General features: G+C 40.1%; 1 protein-coding gene across 1 annotated transcript; it reads right to left on the bottom strand.

The window, feature by feature from the left end:
* Positions 1 to 1,648: 1,648 nt before the first annotated feature.
* On the bottom strand, positions 1,649 to 27,523 carry pdxkb (pyridoxal (pyridoxine, vitamin B6) kinase b). Its single transcript, XM_005944242.3, has 11 exons — positions 26,902 to 27,523; positions 18,032 to 18,086; positions 14,458 to 14,562; positions 13,901 to 13,984; positions 12,451 to 12,485; positions 11,948 to 12,033; positions 9,133 to 9,178; positions 8,907 to 9,018; positions 8,693 to 8,829; positions 7,672 to 7,738; positions 1,649 to 7,290 (listed from the first exon to the last, which is right to left on the bottom strand). The coding sequence occupies exons 1-11, from the start codon at positions 26,980 to 26,982 to the stop codon at positions 7,175 to 7,177; spliced, it is 924 nt and encodes a 307-aa protein (XP_005944304.1). The 5' UTR covers positions 26,983 to 27,523; the 3' UTR covers positions 1,649 to 7,174.
* Positions 27,524 to 27,810: the final 287 nt, after the last annotated feature.

Raw genomic sequence — 27,810 nt, 5'->3', positions numbered from 1 at the left:
CATACAGAACCTGTCTGACAAAAAACCCAGGATGCCTGACCTGTACCAGAGGGGTGCAGCTTACACAGTGTGTCTACTGTGCAGAGGCTTTGAGTTTAAATGTTGCTTGCCTGTTAATGACTTCCTGTTTAGGTTCATGCCTAATGGTATGATAAAAATAAGAGGCTCGCTCATGACTGGCTTCAAGGCTCGTGACTATCACGTTACCATATAGATTATATTTTATTTGTTATCGTAGGATTAGCATTTCTGAGATATCATAACAAACCTACTGAATTAAAAAGTAACATAAATAACCATCAACAGTAAATGGAAATGTGGATTACTAAATTACAACACATTTCAGTGACTGAGCAGATTGAGCTGCACAGTTTCACATTTACTGCTGTGTATGATTCTGAGCCACTTGGAGTCCCACATGTCCATCTAGTGGCCAAACAGTAAAGAAAGGAGAGAACAGTGTGTGTGACTGGTGCACAGTGGCTGCAGTTCCATGGTGAGAGGCAGCTTACACCAAATGCAGCAGAGATTAATTTAAAATCAAGATGATGATGCTGAGATTCATTTACTGAATTCGACCTTCATACCAACTGTATACTGTCTAGTATAAAGACAGCATACACAGTGTACTGTCAGTGAAGAGGATGGAAATCAGCCAGGACTCAACTCATGAAGCATCTGCTGACAAGCAGGCCAGCTGACCACAACTTGTAGACTAAAAAAAAACAAAAAACTGGAGCTCTCAATAGAAATGATTGTGAGTTGTGATTCTTTTCCCCACACTGAGCCACTACAGCTGACTTTATGCGTTCCCCACCTGCTGAATTCCACTGAACCTCTTCCCTACTCGTGTTCCTGTTTAGAGGCAACATCTTTGCTGGTGTTCTACTTACCTGATTCAAGCTGAGTACCTTGATTAGAAAATTAAATTTAGACTGAAATAAAGTCAGTATTATACCCACTAATATTATTTAATTGTTACTTTAATGTAGGACAAGGTTCAGTTAGCTTTGCACAAACATAGAAGCGTGCTCCAAAGAGCTACTTTTTCACTTTGAGTAAAGAAGTTGAATCAGTACTTTAACTTGTACTGGAGTATTTTTAACACTAGCATCTGTACTTCTACTTAAGTACAGAATGTCTGTACTTTTGCCACCTCTGGTCGACTGAAGCGCAAGATCAGTCATACCATGTAGTTGATGGCTCAGCAGCGCCCTCAGGTGGTCATTGGTGTGGCAGGTTGATCCGTTCTTAGTTTCAGAAATGAACTCTGGTTTTTCAAACCCTCACTCAGCACCAGGAAAACAGAGCTATCACTAACCTAAACTAAAAACAATAAAGGATGTAAAAATGGTTTGATTGGAGCCAGATACAGCATTTCACCATATTTACTGCCTCATGAGGCTGACAATGCAATCACATGGTGGACATTGTAAGCTTTAATCCAACTTTTGAGATCTACGATCATGTCTGAGAAGGTTGAGGTGTGGAGACCAACTGAAACAGCACAAAGTCACTCGATGTATTGCATATCACACAGATAAATGTCAAAATAAAATTCATTAAAATACAGAAGCATGTCCAAAGTATGTCCAATAAAATCTAAGGAAGAAACAGATTGTAAATAATGAGACTGATCCAGCTCGTGTAATTCTTAATCTCTCTTTATTGCATTAGAACATACATTTCTCATATATATCTATATATATATATATATTTATAAATGTGAATTTGTACACTACAATCTTTTATTGTAACATGTTAGAAAATACTCGTAACGCTCCAAAAACATAGCACTAAAAACAGTTACCAAACAATGATTATTACATTTCCTCATTTTGTTTTGGCCGCCGAGAACAGAAGGAAAAAAAAAAGATGGTGGAGTTGAACCTGTGGATGTAGAGGAGGAGAGGACCACTGTGGCACAAGCAGGTGGGCTGTTGCAGTTTTTAATGGCAGCCAATTCATAACTAAACAGAGACGGACGAGGGGAGGCTGGGGTGTGAGGACGGGAGAGCATGGATAGCCACGCAGGAATGAGTCACATGACCACGTAAGCCAGAGAGGCAAAGGATCCAATCACACAGGGTTTCACTTCAGTGAAACATTCAGAAACCTCACCGGCCGTCTGATCTGCAGTTAACTTTAAAAACGTGACACACGGTCCACAAACAGAAGCATGTCAGTAGCAGGTGTAAACCTCAATGTTTTGGATGGTCTGAGCCTCCAGTTTGGTCTCATGTCAGTTAAATTCAATAAACTCGAGACTTCACTGGCTACATCACCCCTCCATCTAAAACACATAAAATGGTGTATTTCAACACAAACTAACATTTTTAAAAAAAATCTAAAATCTAGCAATTAGTTTTTAATGATAATAACCAGATTCAGTGAACAAAACCCCCTCAAAACTCTAAAAACCTCAAAAGATTAGCAACACCTGCTGCCTACAAAATTCAACCCCTGTACAGTTACCATGAACAAGCAGCCAGAGACCAAACCTGCGTCTTTTGTTTTTTTAACCAAGTCAAAATTCAACGGAGGAATCTGAAGCAGTTGGACTTACTGAAAGCAGCGTGAGCAGGACAGACAGCAACAACATGGACACTGAGGCACGTTGAGAACAGGGAACAGCGGCGTGACAAAGCAGTGACAGCAGAAACAGTGAAAGTACAGTTTAACCATCTAACGAACACGCACACGGCAAGGCTAAGGTTTAAAAACTAGCAACACGGACAGAAGAACTGGCACTGCAGGGGTTTGCGCAGGTTTGGAGGATGTAAAGGAAGAAGAAGCAAAGTGAGGCATCAAGGGAACATTTAGGATTCAGTTCCCTCTCCGAGCAGTCCTCTAAATGTTCAGCTGGGGTTAAGGGAGTGATTGTCCTCTTGAACACACCTCTCCTCCCCTCCTCATCTTAACCAAAGCGTTCCTTTTCTTTTTTAACCTCCCCCTCCTCTTCATCCCACAACATTTGGCAGATTTTCTTTCCATGTATTTGCTCTTTCATTTTTACATGCGCAGACACACATACACACGAAACCCTGTTACCATAAACGACATTTACACACACATACACACACTCTCCCACGAGCAAAGACACAACAGGTGGATGCGTTTAGATCCAGTGTTACAGCGGTCGGGTTTGTTAGCAGAGCTGAAAGACGGTTGGCAAAATGCACAGACTCGTTAAGTCTGTTACTGATATGACAATCAGCGCTACAGTGACACAATATAACTGTACTGGTACAAAAGTGTTTTACAAATGAGATCGTTTTTCCCACCTATTTGTCCAAGAGGTGCATTCAGATTACCTCTGAGCACAAGTATACAACACTGCAGTTCCCAAATGATAAATCAATTAGGGCCAGATTTATTAACAATCTGAGTTTTAATTAACTGCAAACGGTTAATTAACTGTTTGTATGCTTTATTTTGTACCTATTCCTTGTGGGGCTTTGACAAATCTCACAAGGAATGTTGCATTTTTTGGAGGGGGAGACGTTACGATGTGTACGCAATTGGTGCAGGTGGAGATCTAGAAGTTGTGAACAAAACTGTTTTGTGCTGAGGTTCGCAGGCAGGTAAATAACTGACTGCTTTATAATGCAAACTGCAAAGCTCACAAAGTCTCTGCATTCATCCTCTCAGCAGTGCGCATACACACGGAGCTCCATGACATCATAAAGTGACTTTCATTCAGTTGTTTTTTTCTAACTTCTGTCTAGTTTTGGATCATTATTAATAAATCTGACCCACGCTGCAATTTCAAATTAGTCATTCACCAAGAAAAAAAAACAGTTTTATAAATATTTACTGAATTTTATATTTTTTGGGTTTCATTTTTTTAGTTGGAATTAAAAGAGTCAATTTTCTGCAATTTTGTAAACCAGACAATAATTCCGCCCCTTTCACCTCTATAAACAAGATAAACATACATTTACCTACATTTAAGACATCTCATGTTTCCTTCCCTCCCCTCCTCCTCTCTGTGAGTAGTATTGTGGTATTATGATGTTAGATTCCTAAGGCAGTATCACAGTACAGTCCATAGAGAAACAACAGCAGTACAGAAATACACTGACTTGCCCAGAACCTTACATCCAGCTCAGGTGGATCACTGATGGCTTCTGGCTGTTTTTTTTCTTTTTTTTTAAGCCTCTGAATATTTGGTTGCACTTTCCAAAATTGAGGAGAAAAAAAGATTCTGGAGGTAATTTAAAACTGAAATCTCCTTTCTTGTGGTGCCCTTGTAGCGCAGTGGGCTAAGGCACATCCCAAGTTCTTGCGACATCATTGGTTTGAAACCAGCTCATGACCACTGTCGCCATTTGCTCTCCTCTCACCCTTCCCATCACGTTCCACTGTGGAAAAGCTACAGGTTATAATACCACCACTGGTTTTGGTTTTGGTTATAACAAATATTAATGTAATTCAAAAGCTGATACTGTGATTTTGAAACCCTGACATTTGACTTTATGTCTTTTTGTGCAACTAAAAATTAGAGAGGCATTTTTGGGGCGCATTTATTGTTAATCACTTTTGGCTCTGGAAAATTGTTTATATTGTGACATTTGTAAGATGATGATTTAACTGAAACTGTTTGAACAGATTAAGCTGTACTAACGACTTAACTGTATTAGTTTAGTGCAAAACTAATCTTTCGTTTCAAGATTCAACTCACAGCATTTGGTTGAAATTCGACCTACATTTACTGCACCCACAACAAACAGAACTATTTCTACATAACACACCTAATGAGTACTTTTAAACATAAAGGTAATAGGAACTCGTACGCACATGCACAGACTAATTCAGGTTTCTGGTACAGATTAAGACGTGACAGAGACCACAGTGGAGTGTGATGGGAATCAAAAGCTCATTTTTAAAAATAAAAGTTTAAAGAGCTTGTAGATGTTATCGATACTACTCGAGGCTTCCAGTAAATTCAGTGGCTCAACTTTCAGATATAGAGTTCTGGGCGAGAGCTGGGCCGGCAGCCGTCCGGCGTGACGTGGGTTGGTTCTGGCACTGAGGTGGCCAATTTCTGAGTGGTCTACAATCAGCTGGGGACAGCTCAGGCAGCTCGGGTTGCCCATTTTTTTCATGTTGTGCTAAGATGAAAAAGGTTCAACTATACACTTTGATTTTTAGACAGTTACTATCAGGTGACAACAACTAGAGGCACTGAAGCGTCTGCGAGTGCCACAACCAACCCGGACGTCTCCTGTTTGAGTGATATTGTAGTGCGTGTAGTCTATAGTACAGTAGCATCAACACAATGGTCCAATAGACAGATCAGATAGAAGATATCATACAGATGGTCCAATACAGTTATAGTACAACATCTATACATTGTGCGTTTTTTTTTTTGTTTGTTTTCTCATATTTTTCAAGAGATCTCAGGGGTTAAACTTGGTCACCATTACATCACTGCTGTAAGACGGGTAAGGGATTAAAAGTGTGGTGGGCAGAGCCATAGAAAAACAGTGTTTGATCTTTAGAGTCTTGCAACTTGGCGTCAGGTGTGGAGAACCACTTCTAGAGTGCAACACTGTCAGAAATAAACAGAATATGCCAGTTTAACAGGGTGGCAGTAATAGAGCAATAAAGTAGGCAAGTTTAATAATTTTGAGGTAGAGTTTTGGAGAACTTGTTCAGTGGTTCCACAAAGAGACTTTAGTTGGGCGGCCTGCCTGGTTATAATTTGCAACTCATTTTTCAATTTTTATCCGTGGACAACTGCCTCGCTCTTTGGATGAAAGGTAAGTCACTCCTAACCCTGACCCTCTAAGCCTTTCTTCCTCTATCAGCCGGCTTACTCGCCAGATCCAGGATCCGTGATGTGTTCCATGTAGGTTCATACGTTCCATTACTCAACTACATCCACCAAAAAGATCTCGTCCCACAGTCACGCGTACTCCAAGTCAGCTGTTGACAGTAATTCTTGTTCTGCTCTGAAAATCAGCTTCGACCCAGAGGTCTGCCGTATCCTTGGCAACACTGTTTTCTCACATCAAGAGGGACCTGGAGTTGACTCCATGCAGGAGTTTGTGGAGTTTACATGTCTTTACTTGTTGGGAAAGGTTTATGTAGCCATCTAGTCCCAGTAAACTCAGATACTCTCACATCATTTCCTAATTAAATAATTTTTAATAAATAATCAGAACCTGCAGCAGGTGGAGAACTGTTTCTACTGCTCCTACGCTGAGCTCACTGCAGAGCAGAACAAGGATGGCCTGTAGATGCAGCTGATTATTGCTATTTACCATGAAAATGTTTGCATTCTTTATTGTTTTTTTTATTTTTTAAGAAAGCATGGGTGCACCTATTTTCATGTGCACGTGCATACATGTGCACGTACACATGACCCTTACTAACACCACAAATACAGTCTAACTCTGTGCGAGAGCTGTTATTCAGCAGCTGGGTCACTGTGAATAGACTGACGTGCATCCAAATACACTGACATCACTATTCAGTGTGGCTACAGGGGCAAAAAACCAGGCCAGACTGAAGAGAAGCCACAGAAACTAAACCCGAGATCGTTATCAAGTTATCCATGAGAACTTTTTGAAAAGACTTATTAATAAGTCTTATGAAACTTAAAAAAGGTAAAATATTATTTTAAACCAGAGGTAAGACTATTAACTTATCCTAGCAGCACTCCAAGGACAAAACCTCTCCCATGTTTTCTATAACAGTTGTGAATTTTGCCCAGATCTCAGTTTACCAGCTCCAAATCAATTCCACTGTCGTGCAGATGATTGAATACTGGATGATTTTTTTTTAAAGCCATCACTCTCATTAACCTTAACATATGACATTTTGTGCTTGTGGAAGTTCCCTATCTGAGTCATCCGGAGAGCCCTAAAGATTTCTAAAGAGCTGCTGCAAAGTCCTCTCGGATACCCTGACCAAACCTTCTGTCTATCCATGGCTCTGGTTCCAAAACAGGGTTAAGGGTTAAGTTAGGGATCAGGACACTGAGGACTTCAAAGGGTTAAAGGACTAAAGGGTTTACAATACTAAGGTGTTTAAGGAGTCTGGATGATGAGTTATTGAAGTTAGGCAATGACAGTCAAGGTTTACAGTAATGAGAGATTTACCGAGATACAGGAGCTGAGAGATTTATGGATGGAGAGGTTAGTATGAGTCTTATGGGTGGGCAACGTTAGGATATGACTGTGGCCTCCGTAACTATGGCAGGATCTTCTATGTCAGCTTTACTTTGGACCATCCGCAGCTCCAGCTGGGGCGGACTGGGCCTCCGACCAGGACCTGCTAACTCTGAGGGCGAGAGGGGCAGGTAAGGGTCACACAAAATTCAATTAACCCGCAAAGTTTGATTGTGCAAAGTTTGGAATCTGAAGACAGGTGTCATGAACAAACTGCCATTCATGCAACGCATTTAAAAGCAGTTATGCAGGAGAAGCCAGTAACTGATAACAACAGGAGCAGAAATCCAGACTTTATCAATGAGCTGCTGTAGTGAGGACCCATACAGGTAAGAAATATTACTGCTAGTTTTTATTATTATCACCCAAAATTTTTTGAAACTCTAAAGTAAGACGCTGTTTAAACTGATTTCACATAATTCTTAGTGTTTTTGTTCATGAAATTCAAACAAGGAAAGCTTTAGACGCTGATAACTAGTTCTGTTATTCTCACCATGAGCGTAGGATATGGTCCTCTGGATAACGTGATGCATCACTGAAAACGTTTTCTCACAGGCCGTCTGAGAGACAGAAAAGAAAAAACAAAACAGTAATTTATCTTTTTTCTTCCTGACTTCAAATATGTCACCTTATCTTTTATTTACTTAGCTGTATTTCCACCAAATTAAGTGGAAATACTATACCATGTTTGGTGAGCAAAAATTGTACACGTGTCACCAGATTTGAGATAAATTCCTCTTAATGTTCTCCCTCAGACGCCTCAAGACATTACAGCAGACTGACGTCTGACCCTGGAGGATGAGGTCATAGTGCACCAATCCGATGAGTGCTGAAAAAGCATCAGGTAGAAGTCTCATTCCTCCCCAAACTTAGAAAGTTTGGACTCACCAACTGCTGAAAACTGTTTAGCTTTTACCACCAGTGAGTATCCACCACATGGATTAAGTTAGCATTCGCTCTCTGGGGTGAGATCAGAAAGGGCACAGTGTAAGTGAATGGGACTTCCATGGAGTGATCTAAAACTAGCAGCAGTGCCTGACAGGAAAGCCAAATCTAAGGGGTTTGAATTTTATGTTTTTTATGTGATTACCCCTCTCACACAGCATTATTGTTGCATGAGCTTATGTTATAGTCTTTTTTTAACAATCTTTTTATTGTTTTTGTAACAGCATACAAAGATTTGTTTTCACAGTAATATGCAGCAGTAGTAAGACACCGCCACCGGGCCCTCTGACCACCACCAGTAGGCAATGGGTGAAGTGTCTTGCCCAAGGACACAACAACCAAGACTGTCGGAGCCGGGGCTCGAACCGACAACCTTCCTATTATAAGACGAACTGCCAACTCTTGAGCCACGATCGCCCCAAAAAGCAGAACCGTTGCTCTTGGTTTTAGTCAGAGGACTAAATCATCAAATCTCTGCAGGTCTTTGAATCTGTTCCTATTCCTCAAACTTTCAGTTACTTTGGACTGAGCTCCAAACAGTTTTTCTGTGTTTGTTTGTGAGTGTGTACCTTTAGGTCAGTGGGGTAGTGATGTGTCCACGCTAGCAACATAGCAGCAAACAAGTCTCCAGTTCCTACAAACACAGCATCCACTTTGGGAACTTCTAATCGCACTCTCTGTGTTGTCCTGCTGCCATCTGGACGAACTGAACAGCACAACAGACACACAACAGGTTAAATTCCTGTATTAATGTCAAACTACATTCCTAATCCTGTCGCCTACCATGACGCTGGCTGCCCAATGACACCAGGAAGCGGTCTCCCAGTCTAGAGGGAAGATCAGAGGACGTAATAACCACTGTGTCTGGGCCCATCGCATGGAGGAGGTCCATTACCTACAATCAGAACATGAGATACAGAAGTATGAAGCTGGAAAAGGCAAAAAGACAAACTCTACTTTTACAGCAAGAACTAATGTTCATGTAGAGAAGAAAAACAGGATAAGTTACCTCTACAGCGTCTTTCTCTGTGCTGATGTTTTTCCCCGTCAATAATCTAAAACACAAGCAAACAATCACAACAGCTGCAAAATAAATAACGTGTGAAAACATAGTTGCAACAAAGACCCTGAAGACACTAAATCACGACTCTTTCATGAACAGAACCTGATTCAGTCTGATTCTGCAGGCATACAGACAAACCAGCAGGTGGAGTAACTTCACAATAAAGCTGTGACAGATGTGAGATTCTTAAACTGCTTAATATTACTGCAAAAAAGAGGCTGTAAGGGTTAAAAAACCTTCACATGTGACTGTGGAGATCATAAAAACGTCATTTAAAACCTAAGCAGCAGATGTTACACTTTTAAGAATTTATAACAAAGAATCTGATGGCTTCATCTGTTAGGTCCACTGAGTCCTACTATAAAGGAGGTAAAAATAAGGCTTTAAATCTTACCACGTTAAATGACTTAGTGCAGAAAATTGTTTTCTTATAGAGACACTAATATACATTCAAAAAGGTTTTCAAATAGTTTCATGTTTATTAATGTGATGAGAAAACAAACAGAACGCGAATGACATAATGCAAACTATTAGGACTGGGCTTCAACCACCATCTTTACTTTTCCACGAGCAGGCCGACTGACAAGAGGTTCAATTTAGCAGTTTCCATCAAAATGCTTCAAGTTCCAAATTATTCGAATTGTGTATTTTAAAGACCATTATATATAGCGTCAAGCTAAAACTGTACCTAATGTTAGCTGTTAGGCTATTATGCTGCTTTACAGGATGCACTAATCACTCTGCCTGGGTCCATCTCGTGGTCCATGACCTACAGATAATGGACCACTAAAACAGTTTGAACAGACTACAAAAAAAAGATCAAAGCAACTGTCAGAATTTTTTTTCTTCTGTTGCTGAGCTGACAAATTATTTTCGACTTAATCAATCATTACTGTACTTGAATGACACTGACTGTATTCTGCACTCTCCTGCTGGTATAACCTTTGAACTGGAGCGTGAATCAGACTTAATCTTGTTCCAAAAACAGCAAAGCTCTAATGATGCAATCTCACTGTGTGATCTCAGAGTAAAGAGGAGTGCTAAATACTAGGGCTGCACGATTAATCGTTAGAAAATCGCGATCTCGATTCATACTTATGTGCGATATCATTTCCAAATGACAACGATTTAAAAAAAAAAAAAAAAAAAAAAGACGACGACGATTGTACCGCATTTTGATCCGGGACGTAATCTGCATGAAAACAAGCGCTCACTCTTCCTGCTCAACAAATGACAAGGGCGGAGCCTTATACCACGTGATACAGAAGCTGTGCTGCTAAAATTAGCAGGGAAAAAACAACGGAGAGCACGTCAGGGATGACGAGAAAGTGACAGGAGAAAATCCGTCCCGGTCAACCACCCAAACATCAATAACGGGAACCTTATACAGCGCTTCCCTATACACGTCGAACTCCCGCAGGCACAAAGAAATTACGGAGGCTATCACTTATCACCTGACCAAAGATATGGCTCCCATCAACACTGTGCAAAACGAGGGATTTAGGAAAATGATCAACACCCTAGACAAACGCTACACAGTGCCGTCCCGCAACTATTTTTCTATTGTTGCACTACCTGCTCTATACACGCAGTGTCGAGCAACGGTGGAGACGGAATTTCAAGCAGTACAACATTTTGCGGCAACAACAAAACGTGAGACATTTGTTGTTTTTATGTTTATTTATTGTTTTTATGTTCAGTCTCAACTGTTACGAAGTTGATGTGCAGTTAATAAGTGCAATAAATATTTATACTGGAAAAGAAAATCGTGAGAGAATCGTGATCTCAATTCTAAGCCAAAAAATCGTGATTCTCATTTTATGCAAAATCGTGCAGCCCTACTAAATACACAGTGACAGAAGAAAGGATCCATCTTTATTTACACAACCACTATTTATAAAGAAATATTTAGAGAGGAAATAAGTAACTGATTAAAGTAATGTATTTTCAAAGAACTCAAGTCATCTTGGATTTACAGTGCTTAAATTAAGAATACATAAAAGAGATTCTCATAAAGTGCGGAAGGAAAAATTAACAAGAAAGATAAGAGAGGATACAAGGGGAGCAAAGATGTATTTTTGGGACCACAAAATGGAAGTATTAGGTAACATAAGTGGCATTACATAAAGGCCGTTTGCACCAATATACTCAGAAAATCAGAACAACTACAAAACCATTCAGGGAGAGTTTGTCTCAGACATGAGCAGAGGACCGTTGTAAGGACTCACAGAATGTGTGTGTGATTGCATCTGCTCACATGTAGCGGTCACTGTCAGGAAACCAGGCAATAAATAAATAAAATGAAATAAAAACACTCTTTATGAGACCTACTTGCTCACATTATTACATTACATTATTATTACTTTGCAGGTTAAACTTAACTTAGGGATCAGGGTTCGGAATTAAGCTGTGATGATTAAACTTACCTGTAAGAGGATTGGGAATGCATTCATGTCAATGAATGTTCTTACTAGGGAACTAAAGTAATGCATTCACTTCCTGTTTAAAAGGAGTTCTTCCTTCCTGCTGTCACCAAGGGCTGCTCATTGGTGACCATATGATCAACATCTAGTTTTTACCTTGCAATATAAAGCACATTGAGACAATGACCATTGTGAACTGGCACCATATAAATAAAACTAAGCTCTGGCAATAATATAAGGCTTTGTTATGCAGTGATATTAGTCTACTAATCAGAAGGTGAATGAACAGATGGTCACAGAGTCGTCAAATTGTCAAGACTGAAAACACTTTTACTTACTCAGCCTCAAACTGGTTAGGAGTGATGATGTCAGCAACAGGAACCACCTTGTTCTTATAGACGGGATAAAGATTCTGAGGAACATACTGTGGAAACAGAGTCACACAAACACAGAGGACTTCATCTGTGGGCTGTGTTAATACAAAGCTTTTCTCTGATGTTTGTTTTCATGCTTTTACATGATCAACACAAACTGTCCGCATAATGTAATACATACACAACATAGACACACACACACAGTAGATATATATACACACAGAGTGAGTCACTGTGTATATGTAATACTGTCAGATCACAATAATCCCTCTGTCATGAGAAATTAGTCTTGTAACACACCCACAGAACACGAACACAAATATATATATTTGTATAAACACACACACACACACACACACTAAATCCCACCCACACAAAACTGAAAGGCACAAAATTCCTTCTTAAAAGCAACAGACATCAGCATGGACACACATACAACAGGGTACACGAATAATCAGTAATCTCACCATAGATCCATGATCTCCGAGGACGGGGTCACACACTGAAACGACAAAAAGATACTGAGAGTGAGAGCACACCAGCAATCAGCGCATTACATAAACACACTGCAGTGATGGGAGGCATGAAAGTGGATTTGGAGATGAGCGCATCCAAGCTGGGAATGAGACTGACAGAAAAACCTATTATCCATTTTTAAAGTATTAAAACAGAAGACCTGGAGACCCTGCTTTGGGCTATACTGTTTATTACATATCAGTTTAGGAAATGACCAATTTAATACTTTTTCTCATTATTGGAGCCTCTGCTGTGGTGAAGGCAAAAATGTAAGTTTAGTTCTGAGGGTGGAGTTGGACATCAGGTCTTGAAAGGTAACTATGCTATAACTCTGGAACTGATCTGATCAAACATCCATCCATGCATCCATACTTCCTCCTAACCACTTATCCAATCAGACTTTTATCCAATCCCCACTCTCCACACAAAAAAGTCACATTGAAATATTTCCATGTGTTTCTAACTGCAGTAAAAAATGTACAACCTGTTACTGGGAAGATGTTGATGAAATAATGAACTAATAAGGCAAAGATTAAACATCCAGTAATGTTCTGATATGACAAATAAATATGTGTAATACAGCCAGAAACATGCATACAATTACTCTCACTTCCATAAAACACCCATGCTGTCTTACAGTCACTGCTCTCCTATGTTATTAAAGTATGACAACATTCAAAAGCATCTCGCAGCAGCAGCAGCATGTAACAGAGGATCTTCTATAAGTGCTTAGGTAAACACACTGTGCAAAACCCAATGTTTGCTTATTATTTTGAGCAGAGGCAGTAAGTCTCACTGTATATCTACTATTACAGTGTCCACAGGCAAAACTGCAACAGTCTTGATTTGAGTCAAACTGAGTGGTGTGACATGAGAAAAAAATCCTTCAGGCTACAGAGTCATCCCTGGAGTGAAGTGGATCTACTTTGAATAAGCTGGTTAAATAATAAATGCCTTTGCTGCCTCACCAAAAATGTGTTTAAACTCTGATAACGAAGGCTTGGCTTGAATGTAAAAGCATTCAGCCCAGGAGCCAAACCTCTCATCTTGATAAATCTGAGACTGACCCGTGGAAGGACGCTGCGGTTGTTTTTGTCCCTCCCACTCTGTCCTCCACCACATCTACCACTCTAAAAGAAACCTGTTTTTCATCTGAATTATTTACTTAAGTTTAAGTTGAAATCCCCAGTAAAAAGACACTTTTCTTAAAATTAATTAAAAGTATGACCAAAACAATCTGATTACAGTTTTTGCCATAACTGAGAGCAGTTCTACTAACTGCAAGAATTTCCTAAAGGTCGGCATTTGCAGCCAAATGCTCAGTCACAGCAGTGGATCTTTTGTTGCATTTAATGTGATTCTTGTGCCCTTCTCACTCTGTGAAACCATGTGTTTGCTTACCGTACACCAGGTTGGGGTTGGCTCTCTTTAGCTCCTGAACAATGTCCACCACCATCTCCAAGAAGGACGTGTCTCTGGTGTACCCTGCAGACATCACACACACACACAAGGAAGAGACAGAGCAGAGAAATTATTATAGGCCGTGTATGAAAAGATTCATAACTAACTATACTTTTTGATTTCTGTTAAAAACTGTTTAAACTTAAACTGCTCTGTATCTCAATAATGGCACCCAGTTGAACTTAAACTTACTTAAATCCAAGCTGATTCTCAGATTTACCTTAAAAAGTTTTTACAGAAGAAAATTGTGACTTCTTATCTCTTTTTTATTCCCGTGGTCAAAATTGATCTACTGCTTTGATAATTGTAGATAACATGTGTTATCTACATTTGGCACACAAGTACATGATGCTAAAAAAAAAAGTAAGAAGACTGCAAGGAACTTATTTAAATTTAACCTCAGGGGGATCTAAAAATAAACTTTGATTAAACTAAATTAAACTGTCCAGATATCTGCATTTTGAGCAGCGGTACAAGTGAAAAAGTAGGACACCCACCTGTTAAAACATAGTCATAGTGGTGCACGTTGTTCAGTTTGATCCCCTCATAAAGAACGTGAAGCTCATCTGCTGTCAAGACCTGACCTTTCCAGTGAGAATATCCTTCAGAAAGCACAGGAGAGATGTTACTGTGTTTGCTGTGAAGAGACCAGTGGATAAAACACACTTCTCCTGCAGGGAAATGTGAGCTTTTCAACCAATTCACAAAAAGTACATCAAAGAAAGTTTAAATGAGAATCAAACATGACGTGATGTGATTAGAAAACTGTACAATGATACTTTAATTAGTCGAGCCTCTCTCTGTGTGAGTTTGCTCCAGTCCCTCTTTCAGTTTACTTCCTGTTTTATTCTGAAGGTCAGACCCTCGTGTGGTTTTCTTTCCTCCTTTATTATTTGTATTTTTTAATGTTTGCTTAGGCTCAACTGTTCCCTATTATTCCTCCCTTCCTGTCTGTGTCTATGCCCTCAGTCTTTTTCAGGGTTCACACACAGGATAACTTTTCTACCCACATTTCATTATATCTAATGTTTCATTATATCACATCTTATTCACTGACATATCAAGATTTTACATTTAATATCTCATTTCAATTAAACCTTGCAAACATCATCCAAAGGATAAGACAAACACCCTGATCATAAATTCCTGAGAAGGTCTTTGTGCCCCAGACATGTCTTTACCCCACAACCCAGAATTTGAATCTAATTGCATGAAGAACGCACACACATACATGCACGCACACACAGACACACACACACAAACACACAGCAGACCTGATACCTGCAGACACAGTATCTGGTTAGACAGGGACAGAGTGGAGGCTAGCAGCACGACAAAGACGTACATGCTCCACTACACACACACACACACACACACACACACACACTGTGTTTGTGTGTTGCCTCAGCATGTGCTGAATACTGTATACAGGTGTGCATGTATGTGAAGTGGCCACAAGCATATAAGCCAGTGTGGAGGGTGTCTGTCTGCACATGACAGGTTTGCTGCAAGCTGGTGACGTCGTGGCTCCAGGTGAGTCACAGCCAGGTCACGTGGTTGTGGTGGGGGTTCTGGTTGCTAAGCAACAAGCCAGGAGAAAGCCAAAGGGGGCTAAGAAAAGAGATGAGCAGTCAGAGTGGTGTGTGCGTGAGAGGGAGGGCAAAATGAAGGCAGGCCTTCAGATAAGAGCTGCTTCTGACGTCATCGCACGCTGCTGTCGCAATTTCCCAACGCCCGCTGCTGTTTACTGCTGCGTCGCATGGCCGCTCCCAGCGTCTCTCTCTCTCCATCATCTCTCTCTTTGATTCATTTTCTCTCCTCTCTCCAGTTTTTTTCCTCTCTGTTCACCTTCTCTGCCCCTCTCCCCAGCCGCTCTTCTCTCCCTTTTCAGATGAAAACGTCTTCTTCAATATGTCACACCAAATTACACACTCTCCTCTGAGAAATTGCAAATGTAAGATCTGATTAAAGTCTGAGGCATTTCTGCGTTAAGGTCACTCAAACAGAATCCCACAATTGATGTGAGGACTTTTTCTTCTCTTCTCCACAACACACTGTCCTCAGCTGTATCACTGTCTACTCTGCAAGTGGATTGATAATAACAGTGAGCTTACAACCTGTGATTAGATTACTCACTCCTGGCTTTAACTCGTCCCCAAGGGTTTAAATTGAACTCCAGTAATTCTCTAAGACAAGAAATGCAAGAAAAAACTAATTTCAGAAGGACTGTGTGGAAAATTCTGGAGTTGGCTCAACTTTTCCTGCAAAACTATCCAATGTCATCTGGAAAGTGATAATGAAAAAGGTGACACTGATTCAGTAATTCACGGTAAAGGAGCTCCAGCCTGTACTGAGTGTATAAGAGAACATACTATTCAGAAGTTGGACATTTCTCTTTTGTAAATTATTTTTTGTGTGTCCTATGAAATATTCTAAAGAGAAACCGGATTTCTGATTTTCGTGAGCTATAAGTGATAGTTATCTAAATTAAACCCAAAAAAGGCTTCAAATTTTCACTGTGAGATTTCACTATATATGCACCAATAGGACCCAAAAGCAGGACACAGGAAAAAGGTAAAGAAACAGAAGATAGACATTAAATAGCTATTTACAAAGATCAATCTCAGTGGGTTTGGGGTTTTCTTGAACCAGCTAACACAAAGAAAGCCTAGTTAAGTTGAATCTAACCTCTCAGGTACATAAACTTTCTTTAAAGCTCACATGTCTGTCATGAAACGTGACCTAGGCAGTAGTTGAAAATACTGAAAAAGGCTGCAACAGGCAAATATAAATACCACCATCTGCTGCTGCTACATTTAAGCTCCAGGCTCGCCCACATGACACTTATCCTACAAAAACTCCTACAATTATGTTTAGCCTCAGTCTGCAACATCACCACAGGTCACTTTCACTGTTTTTAAGCTCACTATTATCTGTGTCGATAACAACTCCATACAAAACAATCTGAGGCTGACTTCAAAGCAGTTCACTCGTCAATCAGACTTTCAGCTTACAGCTAAGTCAGCAGTAACCGTATGGAATCGGATCACTTGCATTAAACCATAACACGAGGGGGTCGCACTGTCTTTTAGGTCACATGAAATCAGATATGCAGATGAATTAGTTTACCACCCACAAACAAAATCAAACCTTTGTTATGATCTACTATTTCTTGACTCCACTATGAAGCAACAAGCAACAGCTGGACAAATATGTTTGTTTTCACAGCTGATTCATTCTTCAGGTTCAGTTAGCTTGGATTCCATGAAGTGGGGCCACACATCAGTGCGACAAAGGAGACACGGTGCAGATTATTCACTCACGTCTGGCAATCAGATCCAAATATTATGGCTAAATGTGACAGAGAGATGATGCAGACAGCCCAGAGGCGATGTCTGCATCATCTCTGTAACAAGATGCATCATCACTGCAATCATACAAGTTCCTTCAAATCAAATTAGTTCTGTCACAAGTACGCCTTTGCAGAAATTTTACACATCTCTTTCAATTATACTGATTAGATTTTAAACTTTGAGAGTCATCAATAAACTTTCATAATTATTTAACCCCTTAACATACAGCTAATAAGCTTAAGGATGTAAAAAAACAAAACAGTTTTACTGGAGAGCCAATTAAGCAACTTCAGATTTTCACGGCTCATATAAAAAAAATCTCATAAAAGTATAAAAATGAATTTTTCATGAAATGAGATCTTTAGATGATTCTTCTTAAAGAGAATAGAGATGGCACCAGATCAGCAGCATCATGTCCAATAAGAGAGAGACAGAGATGGAGCTTGTATAAAATGTGAATGGCGTTCATCTCCCTGCAGCTATATCTGTGTTTCCAAGCTGTTCTGGTGTCTGAGCATGCAGCCGCTGACCTCCACAGAAACTCATTTATCTGTCGAGTCGTCAGCCTCGGCACGGTCGCTGCCTCGAAGGGAACCATGTCTGTTAACACTCGCCAACACCTCATCACGACACCGAGTGAACTGACTGACTCACACACACCCACACAAAGCAGGCACGCACGAACTGAGAGATACACAGGCTAAGTCAGTGGCCTGACCTGTATGGTTGGAGAACTGGACGGAGTTGATTGAGTCCACCTCAAACCCTAAAAGCTGAAAACAGAAGACACAGAAAGAAAACAGTTGTCAGAAGATATCAGGAGAACACACTTTTACAGCTCGGCTGTGTTTTAAAGACTTCATTCTGTAGTCTCAGGCTGCTGGTGTGTCTCAGGTACCACAAGGAGTTCACTGGTGATGATGTGTGAGGCACCAGGTTATGACATTAGTGAGATATACTTATTCCTAACAAAGCTTTCATCTTTTCAAAGACCGAGAGCATTATGTCTTAACTGGAACGTTGCTGGAATATTGATGCTTTCATTGTGGAGGAGTTGGACCCTCGGGCAGCACAGTAATACCCAGTGGTTAGCTTTGTTGCCTAACAGCAAGAAGGTCCTGATCTAGCTGGGGCCTTTCTGTGCAGAGTTTGCATGTATTCTGGCTTCTCTCACGGTCCAAAGATATGCCGTTAGGGGGGGTTAGGTTAATTGGTGATTCTAAATTAGTCATAGGTCTGAATGTGAGTGTGAATGGCTGTTTGTCAGTCTGTGTTAGCCCTGCGACAGACTGGCAGTGTACTAGAACAATTATTAAAAAGATTTAGAAATATGGTCATTACATCGTCATGATTCCATCACCATGTTTGGTTTGCATATTAAAATATTTAATCTGAGTTTTCTCCACAAGTAAGGATTTATTGGTTGCGGCAAAGCAGTAATTGCCCACCTTTGAGCAGTGGGAGAAATTATCTGTGATGACTTAACCAAGTTAATTTTCTTCATGAAAGCAGAACAAGAACAGAAGGGCAGACACATTGGTTTCTGGGTGAACAGTTTGATTGAATTTAATGTATAATGTGTTACTTCTCCATTGTGTCAAGTCAACCTCAAAGAGAGGATAGTCATTTGTCATTTTTAATGCAAAGGCTCACTAAAGAACAGTCCTTCTCAGGTTGACTTTGGCGGTTCAGTTGTAGCTAACTAGATAGCCTCAGTGCCTTTGTTTTGTGTTTGTGATATTAAATCAACATAGTAAAGCTGCAAAATAATGAGCAGAAAATACTTTAGTACTGATTAGAGCTCTGGGTAGCTCCCCAACTGGGTCTAGAGAGTATTTTAAATTCAGGGAATTTAAAATAGAAAGTAGCTCGCCCACAGAAGGACTGGTAGCTCCCCTTACGATAAGGGTTCAGATCGCGCAAACAGGTGTGAAATGTGTGTGTTTAGTTAGTTTGTTTGTTTGCTTGTTTTAATCAATTTTAAATCATGCTTTTTATTTGTTTTTGTTTCTAATGTCTCTGTAAAGCACTTTGAATCACCTTGTTGTTGAATTGTGCTATACAAATAAATTTGCCTTGCCTTACTGTAAAGTTGAACATGAAAAAGTCAAACTGCAATGGAGGGAAAAAGAAACACACTGTTAGACTTCATTTAACCTTGATGGACATACAGACATCGTCTAAATGTAACTTCTGCTGAAGTCTGCACACAGATCTGCAAGAAACAGCTCGTGGTGTCCTCACTCTCTCTGTGTTTCTTAACAGATTTGTTTTTATAAATTACCCCAGAGAGAGAGAGAGAGAGAGACACCCACACATGGCTAATCCACGTGCTGAGTTAATTGTTATCTGAATGTCTTTATTTTAATTGAGCTAAAGCTGGCAGAGTGAATGAGGTCTTTGTTCTTTTCAACTGACTGTGACTTTGAGATACAAGAATCCTCTTTCAGAGAAGAGCCCCTCCACCCACCCAGGAACACAGTGTAGATATTAACTTTGACCTTGTACAGGTTTCTGAAAGGTGGGACACTGTATTTATTTCAGCAGCGTGAAGCATTCAGAAAACACGATTAACATGCAGAACAATTCACTGCAGTCACATTACACTCCTGTGCACACAGAACTGAATGAATTATGACCTTTTTTGATATATTAATATTTGCATTATCCTTCAGGAGAGTCTTCTGTTGTCCTAACTTACAGGACTGTCAGTGATCATGTTACACTTTAAACCTCAAGTGATCGTTGCCTTGCCAAAATATTTAATACAAATTTCCTAAATAAAGCGAGGTAAATGGCTAAATGTGGCAATGAAAATTGCTCCCTGTGTAGCTACAGAGCAGATTTCCAAAAGGGATCAAGCCCACTGTTGTCTGGACATCCTGGTGTCCCTCTCTGTCTCTCTACCTGGAGCCAGTAGTTGCCTTTACAGACGAAAACACCTGCTAGTCTGGGACTAACTTCCTACTGGATGTCCCTGACTCCCCTACCCCAAACACTCTATTTCCCCCTCTTAAATAACAGTTTTTAATGTTAAAATAATCCAAATTGTAATTACTGACCAAAGCAAATTCGACTGCAGTTTCTCTATAATCAAACAACTGCTGCTGTTTGACTTGTTATTGTATATTTTTAATCTAAATATCATACTAGTATTTTGGTTTACTGCAAAGTACATGCTGTCCAAGAAGTCTGTGCTTCAGTTCTGATAAACACTCATTCATTTTATGTAACTTTCACAATAAATTGTTTGCTATTTTTACATTATAAGAAAATTAATAAACAATTGCCCCATAACTTTAACGTTTCAATATCAATGTAAAATAATATGCAGAACATTTGCAGCATTTTGGACATGTACCTAAAAAAACATGGCAGCTTTGAGCATAACGCTACTTTCAATCAAGATATAAGACTGTTGTTACTCATAGTAGTAGTGGGTGTGATCAATAAATGCATGATGAGGTTGGATTTTACCATTTAGGAATTCTTTCAGCTTCAGTTTTCAAATTTCAGTCAATTCAGAAGTGATTTTGAGCTTCCAGCCTATCACCTCCCGTCTGTTTGGAAACATCTGTTTCTTTGCTGTGACTACACAAACTGTCACTGACATTTATCGCAGCGTGTTCTTTTGCCTCAGCGTGGATCCAAATTGGCCGTTGATGCAAAACCGTGTATTTACAGCGGATGTACATGGGTGGGTCTAAGAATATGTTATTTAGGTCACATCTTCCCGTGCTCTATTCATGGGCCTCAAGTCACTGACAGACTGTTTGCACCGCTGCTGACGGGAAAGCTTTCACTCAAGGCGAGGATCTTAACAGATTAAAAAAAATTAAACATTTTGCCTTCTTGGAGAAAAGCTTTTGGTAAATTCCCCTGCGAGGAAGCCCCTTTCACAGCTGACGAAAGACGAGTTCAATTAACGAGTTGCACTTCTGGCTCATCACATCTGAGGCAACACAACAGCTAATTTTACTGCATTGTGACTTCGCTGGCACCATCCTTCTGCAATGACTGTTCAGTTCAGTTTGATTTATATAACAGAGTGAGAAATAAAAGTCAGCTTTTCTCCCCTATTTGGAAATGCCCATACCTGTGGGTGCATGTCACTAAAGTCTGATATAACTTAAAAGTTTTATAATAAGGATCACTTATTCCACTTTAACTGCTACACTCTTCTCTTGTGCAGTTACTCTGTACATTATTTTTGAAAGAACTATTCCTTTCCACTTCTGGCACTTAAAAGAAATCAAGATGTAAAATTTACATGTACTCATTATTTTTTAATGTTAAAAAAAATTGCTATTTGATATTATGGAGGGTGCCAGTGCCCTTGAATACTGTTTCTATGTGAAAGCTGAAGCTTTAACTTTAAGGCAGCCTGTCTCCATCTTTTCTGACGTCATTAGGAGGAATCCTGTGGCAGCCAATCAGAGCCCTGCTTTCTCATGTTGCCGTCTCCCGGCTGCTGACATGCCACAGATTCTCCGTCGTGACAGAAGAGAGAGGGATGCCCGGCACGCTCGCTGACATCATCCTCATCACCATCATCATCTTCTTCTCTCTGATCTGTGACACCAGCTGAATCATGGTTGTTACTGTGCATGGTGAGACTTTCTCCTTCATTGACCTGTGGGTTTTCCATTGAAGTCTAAATTTAACACACTGCCCTTTTTTTAATTAATTAATTTTTGCTTATGTCCACAAGCATCAGCAGTGGTTCATTCACACAGTCTGTCTGCCGCAATCACCATCCAGACACACTCATTATACACACTGGCACCATGAGCAGCTCCTAGAAAATGTATGTTCTTGCAGACTCTTGATATTCTAACACAAATGCTGGCTCTCTTAGCAAGGCTTATCAGTGTATTCATAATGGACACCATGTTCAAGCATGAGCGTGTTAATTATTGCACCAGGACACTCTGCATTGCAGAACAATATCAATTTTGTAATTGTTTCATCAGATCTGGGACCATATGTCTCAGACACTCGGGTGAAGAGAGATGCTAAGCGGTTAACTGATCACCACCTGGTGAGTTGGATCAGGTGGCAGAGGAGGATAGTGGACAGCCCTGGTGCACCCAAACCTAAACCTATTGTGCAGGTGCACTGAGAGAATCCAGCAGAGGTAGAGGCGCTGGTCCACAAAATCTTCAATTCCCACCTTCAGCAGAACTTCAAAAGCATTACAATGAATATCAGAGACATTGAGACTGAATAGACCATATTTTGTACCTCTACTGCCGAGGCAACTGCACAGAATTGCAGCCACAAAGTAGTGGATGCCTGTTATTGAGATAGTCCCTAAACCAGATGGTGAAAGGATCCATCATGCTCAAGAACGAGTTGTACTGGGCTTGGTTACCCTGAGGTATATCAGAGGTAGCTGACAGATAGCAGCAAGCTAAGAGTGTGGCTCTGACAGCAGCTGAAGCAAAAACATGCATGTGGGAGGATCTTTGTGAGGCCACGAAAGAGTTTAAGTTGGTTTCAGGCAATTCAAAAGGGGAAAGTAATGCTCCAATCACAAAAACAGACAGGTGAGGTGGTTCAGGTATCTGACTAGGATGCCTCCTGGGCTGAGGTGTTCCAAGCATGCCCTGTCAGGAAGCACCAGGGTAGACTCCGGGCACAGTGAGTATATCTTTCAGCTGGTCAAGGAATGCCTTGGTATTCCCCCCAAATGAGCTGATGGAGGTGGCTAAAGAGAGGGATCTGAGCATCTCAGCTAAGGCTGCATTACCGTTGTGTTATAAAATAATATTAAGGAGAAACTGAAGAAAAAAAACAACCTACAACCCAGCAAATTTGTTACCTATTCAGATATTTATCATGAATCCAAAACATCAGTCTTGAAAACTTAGGGACAAGTGTCAGTGATCCTACTCACCTAAGCTATAAGCAGCCATAATGACAATTTTTTACAGTACACTTTACATTGCACTAGTTAAGACTGCTTTAGTATTAGCCTTGTATAAACAGGCTTAACCAGGCGTAGTAGTTGAACATTAGTGTCTCTACTGGACTCTGGTGACATGCATCAAAGCCTACAAGTCATTGGGATAACCGCAAAATTCACCCTGGGGTACTGCAAGCTAAAAATAAACCTGAACCTTCTTACAACAAGCTCCAGTCTTTCAGGGTGATGTACTGTACTGTTGGCCGATAAAGCCTCACTATCACTACTGACTGCATCACTACTGGCACACTAAAATTATAACCATCCTCAGTGTAATCAAGATAATCACAGGCTCAAAGCAATCCGTCTGCATCATCCTATGTCCTGGTTTAAATATGCTATACAGTAAATAAAGGTGATAAACTGTAAACATCAGAGATCCTAAAGGAAAAGATTTTCACTGTCAGTTGATGGCAAGAACACTAGGTCTCTAGGTCTCACATATCAAATTAACTATAAAGGGCCAACTTTAGACTCTAGATTCAAACGGTGCATTATGTGAAACAAAAGAAGAAAATGTCTTAGGAAAAAAGAAAAAATGGCAGATGTACAAAAAGGCAAATTTAAGATAAAAAATGCCAAGCTCACAAGAAGCAGGGAAACTGACAAGAAAATTGTACAATGGCATTTCTTAACTTCTGAAGAAGTAAAGTTGGAAAGAAATTAACATACTTGAAATCCTAGTTAGATAAATAACTCTAACAAAATGCTACGAGGACACCAAACCAACCAACATCTTTCCAATGTTGTGATGAGGCAGCCACATTATAATGCGTAATGAAATGATTTTTTTATTTTATGAATCTGGGGGGAAAAAAGTCCGACCTGAGCAATTCAGAACCAGCTGAACATTTGTTATGATCAGCTAACAAATGTTATATATCATATGATATCCAAAGACCATTACAAAAAAAATTACCTTCACAGTACAAAGACTTTCTGAGTTACAGGCTATTAATCTGCCTAGTTTTGTTTTTTTTCTTCAAAACATCTTAAGTACAAGATACTGCTGCATTAAACTTTCATTTTACATTTATTAAACAGCATGTGGTTTGTTATCAGACAAAACTCTGTCACAGCAAAGTTGTTCCCACTGTTAAATAAGTTGCTCTACAACCTTTATCATTAGTGTGTGATTAAGACAACTTCCAGCTTCATTTTACCTCCCTATTGGGCTTGAGTACTGTTAATACTTAACACTATTCAGTGATGGTGATAGGACTACTGGTGGGATGTAACGTAGTACTTCTGCTCAATTCTTTTGTGTGGTATGTTAATAAACTACTTAGCAATTACTATCATAGTTAGCCCTAAACATCATGGAATCATGGTGTCTAACCAGGTATAGCCATCAAGTACAAAATTATCTTACAATTTTTAGCAAATCTGTGATAACAGTATTTCTGCTAATATAAAAACTCTCTGACTTTTAAGTAAAAGTATAACACAACTGTTTAATTTAATAAAAAAGTACCTCACCCTCACAAGTCTTCAGCAGCTACACCGTAATGTCACATAAAAACATTTCACCAAAACAATTAAATGCAGTTCCCGCTCATGGTGTCGCTTACCACCAATACATTTATTAAACTACAAGGTTCCAGTCCAGTTGACCTTCATCAGGTAGATGATTGTAATTTAACAACCTAAATGTATCAGCAATAAGCATTTTTCTTTCACCTGTTACACACTCAGGTGAACAGAGATTTTGAATTAATAGCTTGTCCCTAATAAAACTAAAATGAAATATATATTCTACCCGGGCTGATGTATCTTGGGTCAAGCTTTTCAACCAGTTTCCTAAAGCCCTACTTTGCCACACCATGTAACCACATCAGTAAATTACATCCATTTTGCTCTTCCTGACACTTGGAGTACAGCTCCAAGTGTCTTTCCAACTGTGTAATAACTGTGTTATTATAACTACCCTTTTACTAAATTGCTCTCAGTTTCAGACATGTGTGCGCTTGTCTTGTGTTATATCAGGGTACCACTGATATAACACTGTATAACCATGTAAATAAAATTTTCAGTATTACTGTGAATGATGAGACGTGGTGCAGCTAATAGCTATGACTGCCTTCTTTCATTTGCCTTCTTCGTATTGATGAAACTCGTTACATCTACTTTGACCTATTGTAATTATTAATTATCAAGTTCTCCCTGAAAAGCCTTGATCTCAAATAGAGGTCATATTTCTCCAATATCAGCCTCTTTTCAGACTGCAGGCTTATTTGCAGTTCCTACAGTTTCCAAAAGTTGAATGGAAGGCAGAGCCTTGAGCGATCAGGACCCTCTCCTGTGGAAGCAGCTTCCAGTTTGGATTCAGGAGACAAACACTTTTGTTTGAGCCAATTTCTGCGGGAGGTGTTTTCCTGGTAAATGGGAGTTCTTTGTTCCCATTGTCACCAAGTTCTTGCACATCATTTGGGGTTTGTTCTGTGGTGTTGTTGGTCTTTCTACTTCTACTACTTCAAATTTTTACAAATGATACTCCGCATCGTTTATATTAAAGCTTTGGTTACCTATTATGTTCCAGAATTGAAACTAGAAATATAAAGGTATATTATGCAGTATTATTATAGAAAAGGTACCCAGCAGATGCACTAATGTATTGTATGCTATTCTGCACAAGGAGTCCTATTACTTAAGTTTTATTTTGATCAAAAACTTCTATAGCATTACTTCAGTCAGATTAATACCTTGATTATGACTTTTAGCTATATCAACATATAAAGGGCTTGAAAATCATGCCCAATCATTTCTTTATTTTAATTCTGGTTCAATATTCACACTTGCTTTCCTTAAGGAAATCTAATGTCAGGGGGTGCAATTCAATTCACAAGGAAGACTTTAAAATTGTAGTAAAGCAGGGTATAGTTTAAGGATTTTTTCACTGCGATATTTGTTTTGTAATGACAATAATAGGACATATTATAACTGCACTGGTTTTGTATGCAAATCCTCAGGCTGTTAATCACTGTTGGATGATTCATTCAAAAAGTACTGGTAGGCTACACGTTGTTATACGGCTTGAATACGCTTGCTCTACAGCCTCGTGTTTTCTCTCCACGGATTATGATGAAGAACACCTTGCTCCATTATCGGACACCCTCAATGACATGTGTCGCGCCGCAATTTCTCTAGCAGATAACGACTTTCCTCTTCATTTGGTGGCTAAATGAGCAAATAACGAAGACGCTGGTAGAAAAAAAACACCTCTGCTGATTAACATTCCCATCTCTGATAAGGATGCACAGGTTTGGGGGAGGTATTATGCACGACACCTGTCGTCGCGGCTGTCCCTCAATATCTGGGCTACTACACAGTTATTTTTAGATTCTCGTTGCACATCTAACATCGCCGTCGATTATGTCCGTTTTTCACTCTCACAGCTGGGAAATTACAACTAACCGGAGCCATAAATAAACGCATCCAAGACTGTACTAACTTTCCACCATCTAATTAGCCATTTACACGTTCCTGTTTGGCGCTGATAAGAGTGCCGCAGTCGGATTTTGCTGGCAAAGGGCAGTGAAACACGTCAGACAGGGTCGTGTCCGATAACGAGCGTCTGGTCGCTCGTTGTCCGAAAACGGGTGCATGCAAATTGTATTTACCTGTAACGGGAAAGAGGCGCTCTTGTTGCCCACATATCCCCGGACTACATGGCTCTGTATGGACAGGACGCGGCATTCCATGGCGGCTCCCGGTCAGCCGAGGAAGAGATGCAGATAAATATTCTCCGTTATTCGACGAGAGTCACGTCTTCACATAACAACACCGGGAGAACACACTTTGAACGCAACGACCGCACCGCCGGTAGGGAAAGAGGAAACGGTAGTTAGCCTACTGGCTAGCGGCTGTGCGCGCGCGTACGTCTGTGTGAGCGCTGGTTGTAGCCGGAGCCCTTAACGAGTGATGGAGAGCGGTGACGTCGGGAGGTGGAGAGAGGGGTGTCGCGCGGATACGCCAATGATACACACGCGCGCGCACACACAAACAGCGGGAACCGTTTTATTTACGGTAAGCGCTGTGTGTACTTTGTGCAGTGTTGATATTAAAGTCCTTCATGTGTTGACCCAGGCAAAACAAACGGTCGCGCGCAGCATGGACAAAATTTACACACATACACGCACGCGCGCTCGCCGTAATTCTACACAGGCATTCTGTGTGACCGCCTAACGACTGACGTCAACACCACTAGCGCATCCCCGTCAGCACAGCTGGATTTGAATGAATGAGCTCTTGTTTTTTCTATTTAGTTCTATTTAATTATATTCTATATACAGCCGAATTATTATAGACAACATTTTACATTAACTTATTATTCAGATGCAGTGTAAAATAAATGATTAACACGTAAATGGCCAAAGCAAGAGCAAAATTTAGGATTTGGATTTTTTTTTAGGCTGTAGTTTGGTGCTGTGTTCCTTTTTTTGGCGTTTTATGACTCACACCATCTCTATGACAGAGTCGTGACTGAGGGATGGTGGGTGGGGGCAGGGGGTTTGAAGTGACAAGTGCTG

This window comes from Haplochromis burtoni, unplaced genomic scaffold, assembly GCF_018398535.1.
Source record: "Haplochromis burtoni strain Fernald_Lab_line unplaced genomic scaffold, NCSU_Asbu1 Contig_106, whole genome shotgun sequence".
Classification (NCBI taxonomy): Eukaryota; Metazoa; Chordata; class Actinopteri; order Cichliformes; family Cichlidae; genus Haplochromis; species Haplochromis burtoni.
The sequence above is the reverse complement of the archived record's forward strand: the minus strand, read 5'-3'. Positions and strand labels throughout refer to the sequence as shown.